This window comes from Sinohyriopsis cumingii, chromosome 3, assembly GCF_028554795.1.
Source record: "Sinohyriopsis cumingii isolate HCF-2022 chromosome 3, ASM2855479v2, whole genome shotgun sequence".
Taxonomy (NCBI): domain Eukaryota; kingdom Metazoa; phylum Mollusca; class Bivalvia; order Unionida; family Unionidae; genus Sinohyriopsis; species Sinohyriopsis cumingii.
Window position 1 is genome coordinate 25,524,672 of NC_142963.1, and position 20,196 is coordinate 25,544,867.

The following is a 20,196-nucleotide window of genomic DNA, read 5'->3' on the forward strand; positions in this document are numbered from 1 at the left end:
TGGGGTGTATATTTACTATTGCATGTGAATTCTCCATATGTTATTAGAGATGTATCCTTTAAGATATTAGTGTTACATGTTTCGCTCATTGGACCTTGGGCAGTGCAAGAACATGTATAGTTGTGGCAAATTTGTTGCTTTGTGATTACATGAATTCTAACGTATAACGTCTCCCTATTTTCAATAATGTGCTAGTTCATAGGCATTCTTTTCAGACTTTCTGCGGTCCATGGAGTCAAATTATACTGAATTACTAGTTGGCTAATCCCATATTTATTATGCCTGTAGGAAATCTCTGTCAATAAGTTTTAGCTATTACCATGTTGATGATTATATTACACTTGGCTTGTCAAGGTTTGACATTTTACATTCAGCACCGTTTCTTGAACAAATTACATGCCTGTGTTACCACATTTAATACCAAATGTGTTTCTCCATCATATGGTTGCTTGATGGGAACATCACGACACGTGTATTAAACATGAAGTTTCGGGTTGTTCGTGTTTCGCGGTAAACGAACTTTTCAACGATCGAGTCAAGTTCTTATGGACGCCATTTTTGTTCGTTTGTGACCAATGACCTCGATGGTTCGATATTACAGGTATGTGATTCACATACCTTTACACTCAGATGAAGTCACAGTGAACTTATTGCCGAAAGTAATATCTGAAATATACTGACTTTATATAAAAACTGTTAGATTTATTGAGTAATGCAATTTGTTTTGTGCATAGTTTCAACCTCCCTAGCAACCGCAATTATTTTAGTATCATTATACCCTGTCATTGGTTTGCCACAGTTTATCCATTCGAGAACCCTTGTTCTGCCATTGAAAACTATATAGACAAATTAGAATACAGAGTTTTTCTCACAGAGTTTTGTACAGAATAAGATATAAGATGTGAATGTTTTACATACTGGAATATATTGAACCTTATTCATATGTGGTTGACATCGCAAGATTTGCGCTAGACTCAGGTTTGCCAGCTTGCCACATCTGATTCGTTGGCGGATTCGGTCTGCCAATTCTGTTTGGTTCTGTACTGTCACGTGGTATAAAACCAAAGGTTTTATATTGGAGTGGAAGACAGTACTTGTCACGTAACTGCAGAGCGCGGTCAAATTCAAAACCAGAACTAACACATGTTAAGTCTAACACACGTTTTAGGTAATGACATTTATAAATTGCTAAATAATAATAATAATAATAATAATAATATAGGACTGACAAAGTAATACTAATACTCTGAATTATTTGGACATTTTTTAAGAAGAAACGCTAGTAAAATAAGCAATACCTTGAACATTTGAACGTCCGTATTTTTAAGAATATGCAGAGGCAAGCATTTTGGAAACTTACGTATGAAATGTTTGAGTAAGTGAATTAATCTTCAAAAATATGGTGCAGTTATATCCCACCACATTGGTAACCTGGGTTAAACGAATACAAAGCAAATCATCAATTCTCGTCTGTTGGTTCGCTCTAAGATTTCTAACCATTATTTAATTTATTTAACATTAAAACAGACTATCATGTGCTGAGACATTTTCTAAACTTAACGTCGGTATCTAATTGTTACAATACAAGAATGCAAGCAACGAGTGTTTCCTTGCAGGAATATATTTGTCTTATTCCAATGAATATTATGTACCGGTGACAGCTTTCCAGGTTTTTAGTTGTGTTACTTTCATTACACATTTATGTTGACTTGACTTTTGAGTGGAACTTCTTCAATGAACCATCCCTAGCAGACAGGAAGTAGATGTCGCTTACACACACACACACACACACACACATATATGAGCCACTGAATGTGGCACCAAACTAAAAAGATCAACTAACATTAACCCGCCATGATATGACCTCATCTTCGCTAGTCATATGACTTGTAACGAACTGGCTCGATGACATTTGGTTAGCAAAGATAGTGATGGTCGTGTCACAACAAAACCTTCAGTAAATATTTGGATAAAAAAGAACAAATAACAAAACATCACCAAAAAATCCACGAATCTCTTCTCAATAATGTTAGTGTTTTCATAAATATATTAAATTTATTTATTTATTTTCAAAGAGAATTTTCGAATCGATTAAGTAGAGATAGTAGCTTACATAACCTATAATTTATTTAATCTGGTATCCGTGGATCTAGTATCACCATATTTGCATGTGTACCTTCCTTTTGGCGCAGTTGACGGACGGACATACATAAGGAAGTGAGTAGTTGACTTCGGCACCGGTCGTAGAGAAGAAACATGGCCGGCAACCCTAAACAACAGCTTGCTCAGCTGGCTAATTTATCCCATTCAGGGGGTTCCCATAAAGACATAACAGAGAAGTAGGCATATAGCGTTCAAAGGCATTCATAGCAAATACTTCACTTTTGTTGGACGACTGATAGTTGGTAACAAAATGTCTAAACCACTGCTAAGCAGTCGACCTCCGTAGGGGTTGGTGATTTCCAAGCGGGTGTAGTCTACGATATCAGCGTTGAGGTCTTACACGTAGAACCACATTCATCGGTACAGGTTATTTCGGCCCGGGACGATGCGGTCGGGATGTTTTTGTCCCACTATATCAACCAGGACTGTTCGTCCCACTAGAATTTAACATATTATTTCATGTAGATTGAGAAATATTTGTAAAGAACATTTGTGACTTGCCTTATCCTGGATTTCTAGGTTATGACGCGCTTAAACACATTTTCACTTATTATTAAAATCGACCCTTTCCTAATGATGCGTCTCATTACTTTAGAAACCAATTTTTTATATATAGCCAAGTATAGAGTAAAAAAAATGACAATGATATGTTCCCCCCGTACTCTTATTGGCATGTTTTCAACCTGTTGTCCATTTGTCAGAAACTTTGTATATTATGTCACCCATTTTGACGCATTTTTACAGAAGTCAATTTCTTTATCTGACACCATTGAACATTTGACCCATTGAAAGAAATATATTGCAGAATAACATCAGTAGCACATAGAAAATTTAAGATTATATTAAAAATTACATAAAAAAAATTAATTTGGCATTCCTAAAGCTTTTCTATATTTATCATAATTTTGGTTTTGGAACATATTTTGTCACAAAGTCTAAAGAATCAAATTGACAGATATCATGATGTAATATAATCAAATTCTATTCATATAATATTACATTTCATGAATGATTTTTCCAATATTTGATTGGTATTGTGACTACTCAGAACCTCAATCCTTGAATTTAATGTTTTGTTAAAGTTCATAACTGTTTTGCATCCTTCATTACTTAATTTTCCAAAAGTGCAGATAATCAGGGACAGAAGACATAATGTTAAGAAAAAGGTTTTAGTTTCATATATTGATTTTTTTCATGGTATGTAACTTTGTTTTATTTTACAACTGATAATGGTAGGATTTTGTAAAACAAAATTATGTGTGACTGTGTTGATCAATGTAAACAAATATCATGATCAGGATGTCACTGAGAGATGCATTGTCACAAGAACTGGAAGTTTATGGCACTGTGTTAAATTAGGGTGTGGGAAAATAGATATAAATATGATATGTTTGTAGTAGTAGTTTATATTATTTTAATTTTAAATTTAAAAGCATTATTATCCAAAGGTTATGTATTGTGTGTGTGTATGTATGCTCATACTTTGCATATTTAACAATTTACATATTGAGTTTGTTGATACAAGCAAAAGAGAATATAATGCAATTTTTAGTTAAAAATATGTAATGTTTGTATTGTACAAGCATTGAAAAAAGAATATTTTTTTTCATGTGCATAAATGTCTTATGCAAGGTTGGCATTGGGTTTAAAACAGTTGTTGCCAAAAAAATCTCAATATTGACATCCTTGCAATCAAGGTAATATTGTCAACATAAGCGGATGTTTAGGTAAGTAAGGGGAGGGCTGAAAATAAATTGAAATTTTGCATACAGGTGAAATATTTAAGAGGTGACCTGTCATCAGCGACTGATTTACACTGAGTAAAAAAAAAGAGGAAATTTTGATTAAATGAAGACAACTAGTCTGAAATACACTTGTATATTGACAAGTTACATTTGTGCTAAATAATGTACATGTGAAAAATCCATGAACTTGAGTATTAGTGTTAGAAAATTTATAAAAATATTTTCATTTGCTTAGTGTATATATATATATATATATATATATATATATATATATATATATATATACAGAACAATTGGTGCTTCAGTGGTAATCAGTTTTCTCAGAAGTTTCAGCAAAACTACTTTTTCTGGTACATTTAAAAAAATAATATTGCCATTGTCTGGGAAATTGTAATCATTCCTGTTCCCACCTTCATAGAGAGTCGATTGTCAGGTAGCATGACTATTTGGGTTATATTAACAGCATACAGTACTAAGGCCAGACATTTGGGTTATATTACAGCATACAGTACTAAGGCCAGACATTTAGGTTATATTAAAGCATACAGTACTAAGGCCAGACATTTGGGTTATATTACAAAATTAAAAAATAGAAGTCTAGTAATAAAAAGTCCTGAATGACACTGAGTTCAAATCCTGATGACATCCAAAATGGAAGACAACGACATCATTAATATTCAGCAAAGTGCTGCAGTGTCAACAGTCTCTTGTAGATACAAATCACTGTTTTTGAATTCTGTATAAATTTCGATAAATGTCCTTGTCCAAGAATTAATTTATAGCTGCACTAGTATTTCCAGGGAAAGTAATCAGTTGAAATCCAATAATTTGAAGATAATCAAATCTCAGCCCAAACTGGTCACAGCAACACAACTTAATGTGTCAAAAGTTTAAAGCCCACTGACTAGTTCTATACAAAACATTAGGCTAACTTAAGACGCAAAACAGATTCCCGGATGGGTGTCAAGAGTTCAACCATCCAGAAGAAATGGAAGTTTGTTACATGAAAATTATGACATAGTCCAGGTATGACTGTGACTTTAATTTAATAATTCTTACTCTGAGAAAGAATAAAAAAATATTTTAAGAAAAGCTGTTTACTAAAACTATCACTGGTTTTGAATCAAGGTCAGAAACTAGATACAGTGTTTCTGTTATTAGGTGTTTACCAATGAATATTTAAAAAAAAGTCAGTTCCAAAAGAACTGAACTTAATTCTTACAAAAATCAAGTCAAATAAACAATTTTACATTACAATAGCATGTAATGGAATTAAAAAAATTAAAACATCAGACAGACAACTAAATTAAATAAGATATACATAACAATAGGTACATAAGGTATATGTAAAATACAGATACTTACAAAAAAAGAGCTACAAAAAAACCTGTACACCAGTACATGAAATTCTGATTTTAGAGTAAAGCTAAAGCTGACCTTAAAAAAAGTTCAGGATGTCAAACCATCTGGAACCAGTCTGAACATGTAATAATTGTTAGTAAATTGGAATTCATCCTTCATACATATTTGTTTATGGAGAAGCCTTTTACTTTTGTAATTACAGGTATAAGGCTATTCTAGAGGAAATCTTGAAAACAAGAGGTCCTGACTTTGTTCCGAATTTACAGGCCTTTGTTGAAGCATGTGAGTATGCCTTACAAATTAGATTTTCAACCAGAACTCATGGAAATGCAAACAATGTTTGGATATTTAACTGTTCTTTGGATGAAGCAAATTTCAACACAATGGAAAGTATTCAAAAACAGATCTGGATTAACTTGAGATTGTTTTTGTTAGCTCTTCTAGTCCTAGACCACAGGAGCTTATGGGATGGCCTTTTTATCTGCCATCTGTTTGCACAACATTTTAGAGGATTGCCATGAAACTTTATACCCACATTGATTCCAAGGTCTACTAGTGCCTAAATGAGGATGGTGCCAATCAGACATATTATTGTTAAAGTGAAAATCTTTTTATTGTTACTACTTCTTGACAGAAGTCCTATATTCAGTAGAAGACTTTCCTATGATGTCTGTTTGTTCCTAAATGGTGCTACTCTGATGTAAAAAAAATGGGCGCCATTGTGGCCAAATTCAAAATCTAGCTCATGCAACTGCTTTTGGATGGATGGTCATACCAACATGGAGTTTTCACCTAAAGCCTTCTTATGATATCTAGTTTGTCCTAAATGAAAACGGTGCCAATTTTATAGCAATTATGGGCACTGTAATGGGCATCTTAAAAATATTGTTTTTGCTCAAGAATATCAGAGATGGTTCAGCCCTCAGCAGTTTTAAATAGTAAACAGTCTTATCTTGGATTCCTGGAAATTATTTTGGGCCAGTAGAGTGAAAATCCCTTTGATGGTCCCTTGTTCTTATTCCACTACTGTACTTTTATCACAGTAAGGTTAAACTGAAATGTTGTTCATCTGTTCCAATATGCATTTCTGTGTACACATATACCCATTAATTGCTTGTACACAACTATCTCATTTATGGGTGCTAATTAACCAATTTAGCAATCCACAAAAGAATGTTTCCTTTCTCTAGTGCTATCCATTTTTAATTTTTTTATTGCATTTTTTTTTAGATATATTTAATTTAAAGTTTCATTTTTCTTTATTCTGAGGTCAGTGAGTGTGGTTTGTAAATAATCATTTTAAATAATTTGCTATCCCTGAACTTGCACCTTGTGAGTTTGAAATTGACTTTTTCCCCTGTATTTTCAGTGGTGAATGAGAACGTAAGCTTGGTAATTTCTCGCCAGTTGCTGTCTGACTTTTGTACCCATCTTTCTAAACTTGATGATGTCACTGCTAAACGAGTTGCACATTTCACACTGGAGAAAATCCAAGCCAGGGTTATTTCCTTTGAAGAACAGGTAGGTAGACCTTTAAAATGCTTGATTTAGAAAAAAACATATTTTACATACAGCTACTATGCTGATAGTTGAGAACATTTGTTGGTTTGGAAATGGCAGTGAAACCTTTGTGATTTTTCAAAAAGAAGTTCTTTTGTGTGTCTGTATGTTGGTAAGTCTTTGTTTATTGTACATAGTTATGTTGATGGTCTTTGTACTTTTTATTTTTAAGTGTTTGCAAGTGAATGAGAGAAAAACTGTCTTCATGATTAAGCTCCAGTTTAATTTGTTTTGATGTTTCAGAACATCAGTTAACTTTTCTTAGTAGAAAGATTTATAAAGTGCAAAGATGCATTGATCATGTTTTTTACCATTCATTTGACCATTTTGATTTGATCTTCAGTCTGCATCCTTTTCAACTCTTTTCAACAGAAGACCAGCCAAACCAATTTCACTGTTTGATTTACCGTATTTACCATATATATTGGGACACGATAAAATGATTATTTGTTTCCTGTCCCAGAACTTATGGTGAAACTTCTTTTTCCACCTAGTTCATGTCCCAAGACTTAAGAAACAAAATAAATTTGTATTGCATTTGTGCCCCCACCCCTCACATTGTAATAAAATAGATAAACAAAATGCTTATTTGATAATAAAAAGAAAGAAACTAACCTTGTATTGTTATCATTTATTCTTTTTTTTCAACATGAGCATTAAAGAATAAAATATATCCATGAAATCCGTATATGTAATGTAGACTTCCATACTGTAGCATGTATTGCTTGTGTCTGATAACACATGCCACATTGACATGAACATTGTGAAACAAATTGTGTTTGTTTGTGCTCAAAGGTTTGAATATGTTATCACACTGAAAACTGGATCCAACAAAATTGCAAACTAGTGGGAAAAATCAACTGATATCTTGAAGATTGAATTATATCCAGGTCTACTGTATGACATCTTGCAAATAAAAATCATTATTTGAAAGCACAATCACTTGAGTGTATGTGACAATCTTTTCGCCAGCACGGGTTACAAAAGTATCATTACTATTTACTTGCAGACATCAACGCGCCTTTGTAATAATTATTACTACAGATGCTAAACACATAGAAGCCTGGGTGGTGAATAAACACAACTGGCAGCAAGCAGTAAACTCCTTCTTTGAACTTACTGACAGGATATCAGAGACAAAGGTTATTTTTATTACAAAGCAAGCTGATCTCAAAAGCCGACTTTGGTAACTTTTTTTTCCTCAAGGATATCAATATGATGGTTATTTTATTGCAAAGCAGGCTGACATTGGAAGCCAACTATGGATTCTTTTAAGTGCACCGATTTTTTTTTATTTATTTGAATATACAAAGATGGCAGAGATATGGAAGCAAGCTTTGTGGTTCCTTTTCACCGGTATTCACAGGAATTTTGAAAATAAATTGAAACAATGGAACAATTTTTAAAATGACACAATATAGTGCTTTGTGCATGGACATCAATGACCCAGCATTGCCCAGAATGTTTTGAGAAAATAAAATCGTGATGAATTCGTGCTTGCCAGAAGAGAAGCAGATGATTTCGCCAACAATATGATCATTAACATGGATGAAATTCTTATGCACATTGATCGCATTCCTGGACAGACTGAGATAAGATGGGGGTCAAAAGTGTGAGAACTAGCAAGACTGGTGCAGATTTGAAAAAATCTGACTTTAATCCTTGCAGTTTCCACTTCAGGTGTGAGAAAGCTAAAAAAAATATTCATGAACTGAAAGAATGGATTGTACGTGTGCAGGAGAAGGGTTGTGTTGATGAGATGCTGCTGCAGTGGATTAAAGAGTTTTATCTCAAGTACACAGTTTTATATTTTTTAAATAAAATTTCAGTTTGAGTGCATTTTTCGACATAAAATTTTCAAATGATTTAAAATGTATCCCACAACTTACAACTCAAATAAAACAATGTGTCCCAGAATATAAAGTGCACAAAAGAAATTACTTTTAAAATTAATTTACAGTGTCCCATCATATTTGGTAAATATGGTAGATTCCACGTGGAAATACATGTTTGACAACAAACTGAACTAAAACAGGTGCAGTATAAGAAATTAAGAAATTTAATTTAGGTTCAGCTTGAATATTATTTTGGCTGCAAAAGTTGGCTATGTTTGAAGATAGGTTCTTTCATGGATTTGGTGTCTCAGAAGGTTTTGTATTGAAATCCCAGAAGATGCATTGATATATCTTTTAAACATACAAATCAAAACATTGACATATCCATTTATATTAGCATTATCAATGTTGGTATCAGATTAAAGTTTCTCTACACCCAGACTTTAGACTTTTCATCACTAATTTGCTCCAAGTTTGGTTTTAATATAAAGTACTGTATGTACTCACTTGTAAGTCATGTCCAACTGCAAACTGTACAGACAAAGATATGCCACAAACATCATGCATTGACAGACCTGGGTCTTTGCAGTTTATTAGAAGTAATCATTTGAACAAATAACTTAGACCCTAATCTGCAAGCAATATATATGATGGCAGATAAGGGTCTGTCATCTGCAGTTGGACTTTACATGGAAACGAGTATATAGTAGTTACCATTGTCTGAACCATTTACAATATAATGCATTCCCCTTGAGCATGTACACTTGTGGAATAATTAGAATATATTTTTCGATAAACACTCCCTTGAGATTGCACACTTTTGGAATAATTAGAATGTTTTTGAATATACACCCCCATGAGGTTGCACTCTTTAGAAATAATTAGAATGTTTTTGAATATACACCCCCTTGAGGTTGCAGTCTTTGGAAATAATTAGAATATGACTTTCAGTTTACATAACAGTGCATTTGTTTTTGGCAAGACATTTAGGAATGTTGACTGGTAGGGAGAGGATATGACCAGAAGATGAAGTAATGATGACTGGAAGATTGTGTCCATCAGCTACTAAAAGAGTTCTAATTTAAATGATTATTTCACCTGTATCAGCAGATTGCAAGACATATCTATCACCAATTTTGGCAGCAACAACCTTTTTGGGATCAACATTTCAATTTTGCTTGAAGACAGTCTCATTCAAACAGCCTTTTTTTATGGCTTCTTGAGACATTTGCAATAGGAGTGTCATGTACTATGTTTTGATCCCAGTTACTGATAGAATATTCATTGGTCAAATTTTGCTGAAGCAAAACCATTGCAATAAACTGAACCAAAGCTATATCAAAATTTATCTTGATATAAAATTGTTGGAAGCTTAAGAGAATATAATTAAAGATGACTTTGTAAAGATGCGTTGATGCAGGAGGCATGTCTGAGTTTGTGTGTACACAAAACATGACATCAGCTCATTAAAATGATTTCTTATGTCATCCCTCCTCATTAGCCAATCAAATCACTTTTTGACATGACAAGGAAAACCCAGATTTTTACCATCCCCTTGTTTGATCTCACGTTGAACAAGACTTAATATGATGATTGCATGTTAAGTGTTTGAAAGTCAAATGCAGTGATGTTGCATTATAGCATAGTTGACCTAGTGCTCAGTTTGATCCTTGTTCACTTGATTAAATTGGTCTGTTTTATTGACACTATGTTGTATCCATCAGTTGATTAAATTGGTCTGTTTTATTGACACTATGTTGTATCCATCAGTTGATTAAATTGGTCTGTTTTATTGACACTATGTTGTATCCATCAGTTGATTAAATTGGTCTGTTTTATTGACTATGTTGCATCCATCAGTTGATTAAATTGGTCTGTTTTGTTGACACTAGGTTGCATCCATCAGTTGATTAAATTGGTCTGTTTTGTTGAAACTAGGTTGCATCCATCAGTTGATTAAATTGGTCTGTTTTATTGACTATGTTGCATCCATCAGTTGATTAAATTGGTCTATTTTATTGACACTAGGTTGCATCCATTAGGCAGCACCTGGCAGACATTTATGAACGGGAGCAATGCTGGAGAGAAGCTGCTAATGTCTTGGTGGGAATTCCCTTGGAAACAGGACAGAAGTAATTATTATGGCAACTGCCACACTGTCAATAGATTGATTCAGAAGTACAGTAGTACAAATTACTTTGATAGAATTATAGTACAAATTACTTTGATAGAATTATCTGCCAAGATAGAAATTTTTATTGCAAAATAAGAACCCTTATTTGAATCAGGGACCTTATTCTTTATGGCACAATTTTGTCTTGTTTGAGTAAACTTTTGTATGGTGTATATATTAATAATATTTTATGCTAGCCCATGAATTTGTGAATTTTCCGGTAGAAATAAGTTTGATAATTCACTAGACCAAATTATGCAGAATATTGTTTCAGTGCTCAATAGACATCAGTAACAATATGACCAAGAAATTTGATTCTCCTTCGAATATGTTCCCCAATCACATTACATTAGGAATATTAACTTGCTATCTCACTGATCAAGCCCTACTAAAAGATGCAAATTTTCTTTTCTATTTTCAATAGACAAAGGGCAATAACTCCTACCAATTACATTCCCTTGGCACCACCAGGTGTCACTAGTTTTTAGCTTCACTGCTATACTGGATAACATTGTCCAGTTTATCCTCTGACAATCCATGCCATTTTTGTGTTCTCATTGGCTCATTGAATGTTCCTTTTGGATTTATTGTGTGATTTATTTATTCTGCTGCAGGTTGTATACATTCTTTCCACAATTTCTGCCACACCACACTGTCGTTGACCTCGGTATGGTCATTACAAGTTAGCATGACTTTGACTTTTTTCGCTTGTTCCATTTGTAACGGAGTTGTTTTTAGTGAGTTTTGAACATTCTGCATTGCTAATTTATGCTGTTTTTCCCTTGTGTAGTTTCAGTACAACGGTCAACTAAATACTTGAAATGCATAAGTTCAAAGCATAGTCTACAAGTTTCGTATGCGACACTTACTTTTTTGATTCCCACATTGGCATCGGGGAATATATTTATATTAGCGAGTTAGTAACTTGATTAATTACTAATTTATGCTTTGCTTTCCCTTTTTGTTTCATTTCAGAAGAATATCAATGAAATGCTATATATGCAACTTCAGTGTATGGAAGTCTACCATGACTCTTGTTTTGTTCATACTAAGTGTACACCGTCTGTGATATGCATCATCTGTAATACATGGACAGAGGAATCTGTGCTACCATATTAGCTAGTTGGTCACATACTGATTTGCTAATCTATGCTTTACTCTCTTCTTGAGTTGTTTCATGAGAAATGTTTACTAAATGCAAGAAGTGCATGTTCAAAGCCATAGTCCATTCAACATTGAAGGGAAGAAAAGATGGAATAAGTCAAGGAAGACAATCTACAGTTCATTGCTGGTGATACAGACTGATTGTGGAGTAATCCCAAATTTGAAGCAGCCCCGTGGGCACAAATCCCCCGCTTGTCTGAGCATGACTTTTGTATCAGATCAACTCTGACTCATTGGGGCAGTGTTTCCCCAATTTTAGGCAGTGCAGTGGGCATAACTCCCCCTGCTTGTCCAAGCATGATCTTTGGTCCTATAAGTCCAGATGCATTGGGTTTATACTGGATCCATTGGATCTAATGCATAATAAAACAGCACCATCGCTGGCTGTTCAGCTGTTTCAACATGGAGACTTTTTTGTTGAATCTGTCCAGCCAACTATGATTTACGTGCATCTTTGTGACAGATCTGTCAGTACCATCAGTGATATGCTTTTTCTATGACAGAGATTTCAGTGAGAAATATGTTGGCCCAGCCAGGCCCTTTGAGCAGCTGGGACCATTGCTAGCAGGAACATCTTCTATACCACCAGCTTCCAGGCTGACCATTTGCCAGGCAGACCAGCCAGCAGTCCAGACATAGGGATGGAATTGAGTCTTCATGCCACCTGGTATGTCTTTTCCAGAGCTGCAAGTAGACCCAGTTGAACCTTGATGCACAGTGAGTGTGATGGAACTCCTTGATATCCACCATCGTTCACATCTTATGCAGATCCAACCATGGAAGGGACTGATGTTTAGCTTTAAAGCTTCTGTTGAGGACATTTATAGGGTGTTTGGCTACTTCAGAGTGCCCTCCAGCCCCTACTGCTACTCTTAAGAATCAGTAGATCTCGACGAGGAGGAGGAGACGGCCTTAAGGTTTCAGATGCCTTCAGTACTGGTCTCCCAGCACTTGACAAGAATATAGTAACTGTTCATATGTCCGCTCGTTTGTTTTGTAAGGTGGACAAAGGTGCTTCATGCCAATTAGAGCTGGTTCGGGATGTTGTTGCATCTTTTTCATTGTTGGATTTGGCCTCATTGGCACCTTTCAGACTTCATGAAGACACTCTGCAATAGCCACGCTTGGTAGGAGATGGCCAGGATTGCTAGGGTCATTGACAAGGGCTTTTCATCATATCATAGCCTTTGGTGGGCTCAGCCAATTTACTCCTGATACAATATGTCTTGTGTCTGTGACCCATGTCTCTCAAACCTTGTCATACTCTCCCTTTCCAGATGACCCTGTTTAAGTCACCATTTCTTTGGAGGAATAATGAAGGAAGTTCGGAGGCAGGCAACTCAGGAACTTGCCACTCAACCCACGTGGGCATTTGGAACCACTCAACCCCTGCCAGTGTTAAGGGATGTTAAGCAACCTCTGGACACCGGATCTTCTCAGTCACATCAGTCCCTAGGAAGTATCTACAATGACAACATAATACCTGGACAACATCCTCCAGAAACATATGGTTAGTTCTGTTTTACCCCAAGGCAGGAAAACGACCTCTCTCTTTTAGATGAACCAGGCTTTCTAGTGTACTTCGAAAAGTCAGACTTCTGTCCATCCCAGAATTTTGTCCATCTGGAAATAGAATTTTAACCAGCTGGAATCTGGTGCGACTTCCTTGTATTCACATAATCAGAATCATCAAGCTCGTTGAGTTTACAGCATGACTTGGATTTCAGTGAGAGAGTTTTTGCAACTCTTTGGTTTATTTAATGCAGCAGCAGATTTGATCCCGCTTGGCTGTCTTTTTTATGTGGACATTGCGAGCACAATTGTGACCCTTTTCAAGCCCCCTTGATGTAACAGTCATGATCACACCCAGGATTGTATCGTTCCTGCATCAGTGTTGCAACCCAGGTTGGCTGACCTTGGGAATTCCACTGGAGAAGCCCCAAACAGAAATAATGTTATGTACTGCTGCCAGTGCACTTGATTTGGGTGCCCACCTGTTGCCAACCTTCCCTAGCACCAGTGACATATGGGAACTGGGGGAAAGACCTCCACACATCAACATCCATGAACCGACAGCTGTCATCAACACCTTCCACACCTGGAAAGATTGACTCTCGAGGCAAGAACAGTTCTCATTTGGTCTGACAACTCTGTTGTGGTGATCTATCTCCTAAAACAGGGAGGCACCAAATCACCTGACCTGTGTGTTCAGGTCTGGCAGTTTATATGTGGAAATATCTCCATATCAAAGTACAAATCAGACACATTCCTGGTAGACTCAATGTCTTGGCCGACACTCTATCCAGGAGAGGTCAAGTCCTTCACACGGAATGGTCTCTACATCAGTTAGTCATCACTCAGATTTGTGCACTATGGGGGTGTCTGATGATTGACTTCTTTGCAATGAGTTGGAATTACAAGGTACCCACTTTCATCTCTCCAGTTCCAGACCCAAAAGCTTTGACCATGGATGCACTGTCAATTATTTTGGATGGATTGGTGGCATTTGAAGATAATCCAGAAGTTATGGGGTCAGAATGGCAATATGCTACTGATGGCCTCTCTCAGATTGGACAAGTCCTGGGTCAACGATCTACTCATTCTAGTGATAGATATGCCCAGGAAGAGTCTCGCCAACCCAAATCTTCTCCAGCAGCCAATGTCATGGGTAGTCCTTCACTGCCCGGACCATCCTCTTCTTCTACATGCCTGGCTTATATCTCGACAACCTTGTGAGACAATTCAAATCTTCGGTTGTGGAGAGAATCTTGAGAAATAGAAGGCCGTCCACTGTGAAGGATTACGAGGGAAAGTGGCATGTTTTCCAGGACTGGTGCCATACCAACAACAACATCCCTCTGCGTTCCTCAATCCCTCACGTGTATGACTTTTTTCTCTTGCTTTTTGTGGAGAAACAGTTGGCACCAATCTCTATCAAAGGCTACCACCACATAATATTGGACACATTCCAGCATCATGGCAAACATGACTTTGTGCAGGATATAGACCTGTTGGACCTTTCGGACCTTTTTGTTCTAAACGAACCAGAATCCCTCGCTCTGTTTCCAATTGGAACCAGTTCTGGGTTTTAACATTTCTCAATTCAGATCCATTCACATCTGTAACCCACACTTCACTAAAGTCGCCATCATTGAAGCCATGTTTCCTGATAGCTTTAGCTTCTGCACTTCTGCATGCAGGGTATGTGAGCTGCTTGCCCTTTATGTTGACCCAAACTCTCTTCAGTTCAGATTGGAGGCTTTGGTCGTTCTGTTTGTAAACCACATTTTGTAGCCCAAAATAGGTTACCATCTGTCTGTAATCAGAGTCGTCACTTGCTTGCTCTCTTCCATAGAGAGGTTGAGAACAGCAGAGATGCAAGATCCTGTTTACACTCTCAAGCACTACTTGAAATGCACAGCGATAAGTTGTGGCATGTGTAAATGCCTCTTCCTTCCAGTGTATGCCAGAACATAGGATATAACTCCTCAAGCCCTTGCATTATGGTTGAAGTGGGTTGTACACTCTTTGTACTCTGACATCTCACCAGATCAGAGTCACTTCATGAAGATTACTGCTCGGAAGCTTTGAGTCATCTCTGTGAGCCTCGCATTCGAACACAACGTTTGATCTGAGATATAATTAAAGCTGTTGGCTGGCATGCAGTCATCCTTCTTGAGCCTTTATCCCAGAGATTTAGTATTGCAGAGGCAAACCTTGATTCTGGTAGATCTTGTGGTGGCAGCATAGATGGCCACCAGACCCATGTAAATCAATCAACACAGCCTGTTAGCTTTGCTGGTTTATTAAACTTTGTAGGTAAGAAGATTTCAATATTCATAATCTTAACCATATGTCAGGGTCACAGGTCAAGTGACCCCAGGCTCTGTTGCTTATATAATTAGGAGAATGGGTTATTTTTCATATGGGGGATCCAGCTATTCTTTCCAAGAAGGATACCCAAGGTCGGATGTTTAGCATCGCCTTGTTCTATTATTTATTCTCATTACATAAAGTGAGGGGAAGAAGAAGCAAATTTGTATGTAAATTATATTTCTCCCAGAATACTTACCCAATCACATTACTTAAAAACCCTCCCAACCACCCCAACATGTGAACATCGTTATTAATATCTCGCTTAGTTAAAACCTATTGACACCGGGCTGTGCTAAGGGGAGGTAATAAGCAAGAGTTATTACCCTTTATCTATTGAAATAGAAAAAGACGATTTTCATCTTTTAGTAGGGCTGGATTTACGAGGTAGCAGGCTAATATATTCCTTATATAATGTGATTGGGTAAGTATTCTTGGAGAAGCAAAATTTACTTAAAAAATTTGCTTCCTCTATTTTGTCATTGCTTGATCTAGTGGTTAAAATGGCTATCTATCATAGAAGAATACTGGGTTCAAATCCAACAGAATGCTTTTCTTTTCTTCAGTTTTCTTTTGTTTGTGTGCTTTTTTGCCTTGAATTATGAAAGAGAATTATGTTACTCTGATATCTTCTGTGTGAATATAGAAAAAATCAGAGCAAAACAAGAATTTAACAGTAGCCATTGTGGGATACTTTACAAAATCTGCCATTTCAGTATATTATACATAGCCAATGTATTTTAGCATAAACAAGAAGAAAATGCTTGTTTTATGTGAATAATGAATATATTTTATCTTGTTGGTAAACTACTTAAGTATTTTCACCCACTCAATGAAATATATTGGTTATTAATTTGATGCAAGCAATATCTTATATTTATTTGAAAAATTCTTCATTTGTTCTAGAGGTGAAGTACTCCAATAATAACAAGGTGACCTACCATAGCAATAATGTCATGCATGCAACAGGGATAATTTTCAAAGTATTTGTTGCCCCTGACCAAATGTGCAAGAAGATAAGTAGATGGTGATGTCCATCTGTCCATCCATTAGTTGGGGAGGTGCTATGGTCTTCTCTTTCCCAACCTCATATGTTTTTGACCCAAGAGTAAAGGTAAAAGCATATTGAAACTGTTAGACCCAGTATCAAGGTCAATAAAAACTGGAAATATGATTTTCTTTTCCTGTATGATTTGTAAAGTTTCTTTGGCATCATTTTCATCAAACTACATGGGTGGACTTCAGTCAAGAAGAGGCAGCTTCCTATTAATTCTAAGGTTGAGAGAGATGAAAGTTCACTAGAGCTGACATTGTAACTTTTGTTTGACCCACTTTGACAGAAGCTTGACACAGCAATCGCTTTGGTGCCCACTTACATCCATTCATCTGCATATACACCCTAGATTAAGGTTAAATTTAAATGTTTTGGTTGAACTAATTTTAGTGGGAAGAAAGAAATAGCACTCATTTTTCTTTTGGTGGCAGTGGTCACATCATCAACAGTTTCTTAATGTTTAGATTCACATTTTTCATTTGCAAGATAATTTAGTGTATGAAATGTTTGATTGGTCCTTTACTTTTTTGTGAATGTTGCCTCAAGTCAAGGTCAAAGGCATTGAAAGTTTGTGTTAAGGTTTTGGTGGAAGTTACTTGATTTCCTTATATTTCCTAAACATGATTTTCTTCATACTTGGGATGAACGTATGCCAATTCATTCTGCAGCATGTACTCTCACCCCTGTGATCTTTGGGTCAAGGTCACAGCCATAGATACTTTGCATTAAGATTTTGGTTACAGTTTTAATTTTCTTATATTTCTTAAACCTCTTGGTGAATTTTGTTTGTAAATTTGATTAATCAGTATGAAGCTAAGACCATTAATTCAGTGTCATGCACAATCTACCATTTGAACTTCAGTGCCACTTATTTATAGGAACACTTTGATTTGATGGGCCCACTATGCCGGCCCCAGCCTTCTTGTTTTGATTAAGATAATGTTGATCTGTCTTATCTAGTTTTGTTTTCCCATTACTTTTTTTTGCATTTCCATTCCTTTACAAGCCAATAATTGCTGCCCCCATTTGGTGGCTTGCTAAGAAATGTTTGAACATGTATATGAAAAAGATCATTATTTTCTTTGGGTTCCAGACAGTACTCCACAGACTACAAGCTGGAAACATATTTGAAAATTGCTCGTCTTTACCTGGAGGATGAAGATCCAGTTCAGGCAGAGGCATATATCAACAGGGCATCCCTACTTCAGGCAGAATCTAGCAATGAGGAGTTACAGATTTTGTACAAGGTTCAGAAATAGTACATTATACATATTTCCATTGTTATTAACTGCATATATATTGATAACTGAAATAGTACTGGTGCTGTGCTTGCATTAAAAATCGGTGTATGTGTAATATATTGTGTGACTATCTGCCTAGGGGACTATCAATATATTTCCCTCTGAGCCCTTGCCAGCTGTTAGTTTGCTGATCTGTCTCTCTGTCTTTCTATCTATCTGTTAGTCATGTGTATTTTCACTAGTTAAAATTAGTGTTTCTGCCCTGGTTACTAAGACAGTATCGTAACAGTTCGTCTGTTCAAACATACATGCTCTCTCTTTCTTGTATTCGTTACTCATAATTTTGGATATCACTTGTTCAGTATCATCATTATCTTCTTCAGCCTAATAGGAGAAAAGTTTTGAATAAACATTTTATTCCAAAGTTTCTTCTTCAAATACGTTATTATATTACCTTAGGAGAACTAATACCTGCAAGTCCAGTCTTCACAGGCTAAAACGTTTTAGCTAAAAGTTAAATGCCTACCTAGGTGGCAGTTAGAGTGATCTCCCCTTGATACTGAGATTGGTGCCAAATCCCATGAATTCTTCAATTACTACTTCTGCTTGTGCCAAGTTGCATGCTTGCTACAGACTGAGAAGCTTTGCAAAATCCATACAAGCATTTGGAAGTGTTTTTAACCTTAAAGCAAGTTGGAAGAGTTTATCTTTATAGATGAGTACAAACTTCCATCTTTTCTGATCTTTCTTTAGTTGATGACGAAGTTTCTGACTTTACAGTGTTATCACTTTACCATCTTCACAGACTTAGACGCCTTTGTTACATACCTGTATGGGTCATTATGGCATCCCCTTACATAGGTTGCAGGCTGGTGTATGACATAGAGAACTCATATAATATTGAAGTATAATTTCTGCTAATTTTTGTTATATTCAGGTAAGTTTTCTATATTATCCATAGGTGCAGAAATTTTGTCAATCAAGTTGTCCACTGACAAGTAAATTTAAAAGTTGTCCATTTAAAATGCCAACTTGTCCTTATTTTCAAAGTTGTAAAGAATAGTGAAAGAGAAGACTTGTTAAAATGTTTGCTTTTATTATGCTGCACTATTTAAGTGCATGCAGTATGGATCTGTAACATGTAAAATATACTGGATGCCTCAAATTGTCTCATTTTTGGAAATTAGATTAGAAATGTATATGCTCATCCTCTCTGGTTTTTGAAAGTGATAGAAGCAACAGAATCACCAAGAGATTGAAATACCTCAATAGCTTACTTCCTATGGCTCTTTGAGTAACAGTTAGCATCAATCACAATTGAAAGATACTGTTCCATGATCACAGTGTCATCATATAAGAGAAGATATCAGACACATCAAAGACCTATCCAGTCTTCTGTACTTTTTGATTACACATGTTCAAAGACATTGGATCCTTGCCCAAAAGGAATCGATCATGGGTACTAACCTGGTTGAACAGACACCATTCTGGAGAGCTTCATTCATTCATGCCTCATCTAAGACCTGCTTCCTCACTGCATTTGTGAACAGCAGACAGAATCAAACAAAATACATGCTCTGTTAGAATACCCATCAGCATCCAGTTCCAAGAAGATGGGTTATTATCACTCTTGATGGCCCCTGCTTTCATTGCCAAGAACAGACTCCTGTTCATGGGAAATCTTTTGTAATGAAATTCTTGTCTACTCTGGACACTTCATCTCAAGTTCATCTACAAGACCCAGCATGGCCTCTGAAGTGGTGCTTAAGAAAGACAGAGTTGTTGCAATGAGGGAGATCACACCTATTCTTAACCCTCGCAGAGGGAAAGGGTGATTTATTAGTACAGATACTTTTGTCCTGAATAAAGTGGATTATTCACTCCACATATTGCAAACTAACCCCCAGACTAAATGAATATGCTTCACATCTTGGCTCATGAAGGTAGAACAGTCACCACAAAGATTGCATATGAACAAAACTGTTCACTGATATTACCCATGCCATGGGATGGAGATCCAGGTACA

At 36.1% G+C, this 20,196-nt stretch overlaps 1 protein-coding gene across 2 annotated transcripts in view; it reads left to right on the forward strand.

Annotated features, from left to right (window-relative positions):
• Positions 1-2,232: 2,232 nt before the first annotated feature.
• The window catches only part of LOC149802567 (COP9 signalosome complex subunit 4-like), a 42,735-nt gene continuing 24,771 nt past the window's right edge, over positions 2,233-20,196 (forward strand). For both annotated transcript variants that reach the window (XM_089951836.1, XM_089951837.1), the window contains exons 1-5: positions 2,233-2,339; positions 5,473-5,552; positions 6,640-6,791; positions 10,694-10,797; positions 18,023-18,176. In XM_089951836.1, coding sequence (XP_089807962.1) covers positions 2,257-2,339; positions 5,473-5,552; positions 6,640-6,791; positions 10,694-10,797; positions 18,023-18,176 — 573 coding nt within the window. In that variant the 5' untranslated portion in view covers positions 2,233-2,256. The remainder of the gene's footprint in view (positions 2,340-5,472; positions 5,553-6,639; positions 6,792-10,693; positions 10,798-18,022; positions 18,177-20,196) is intronic.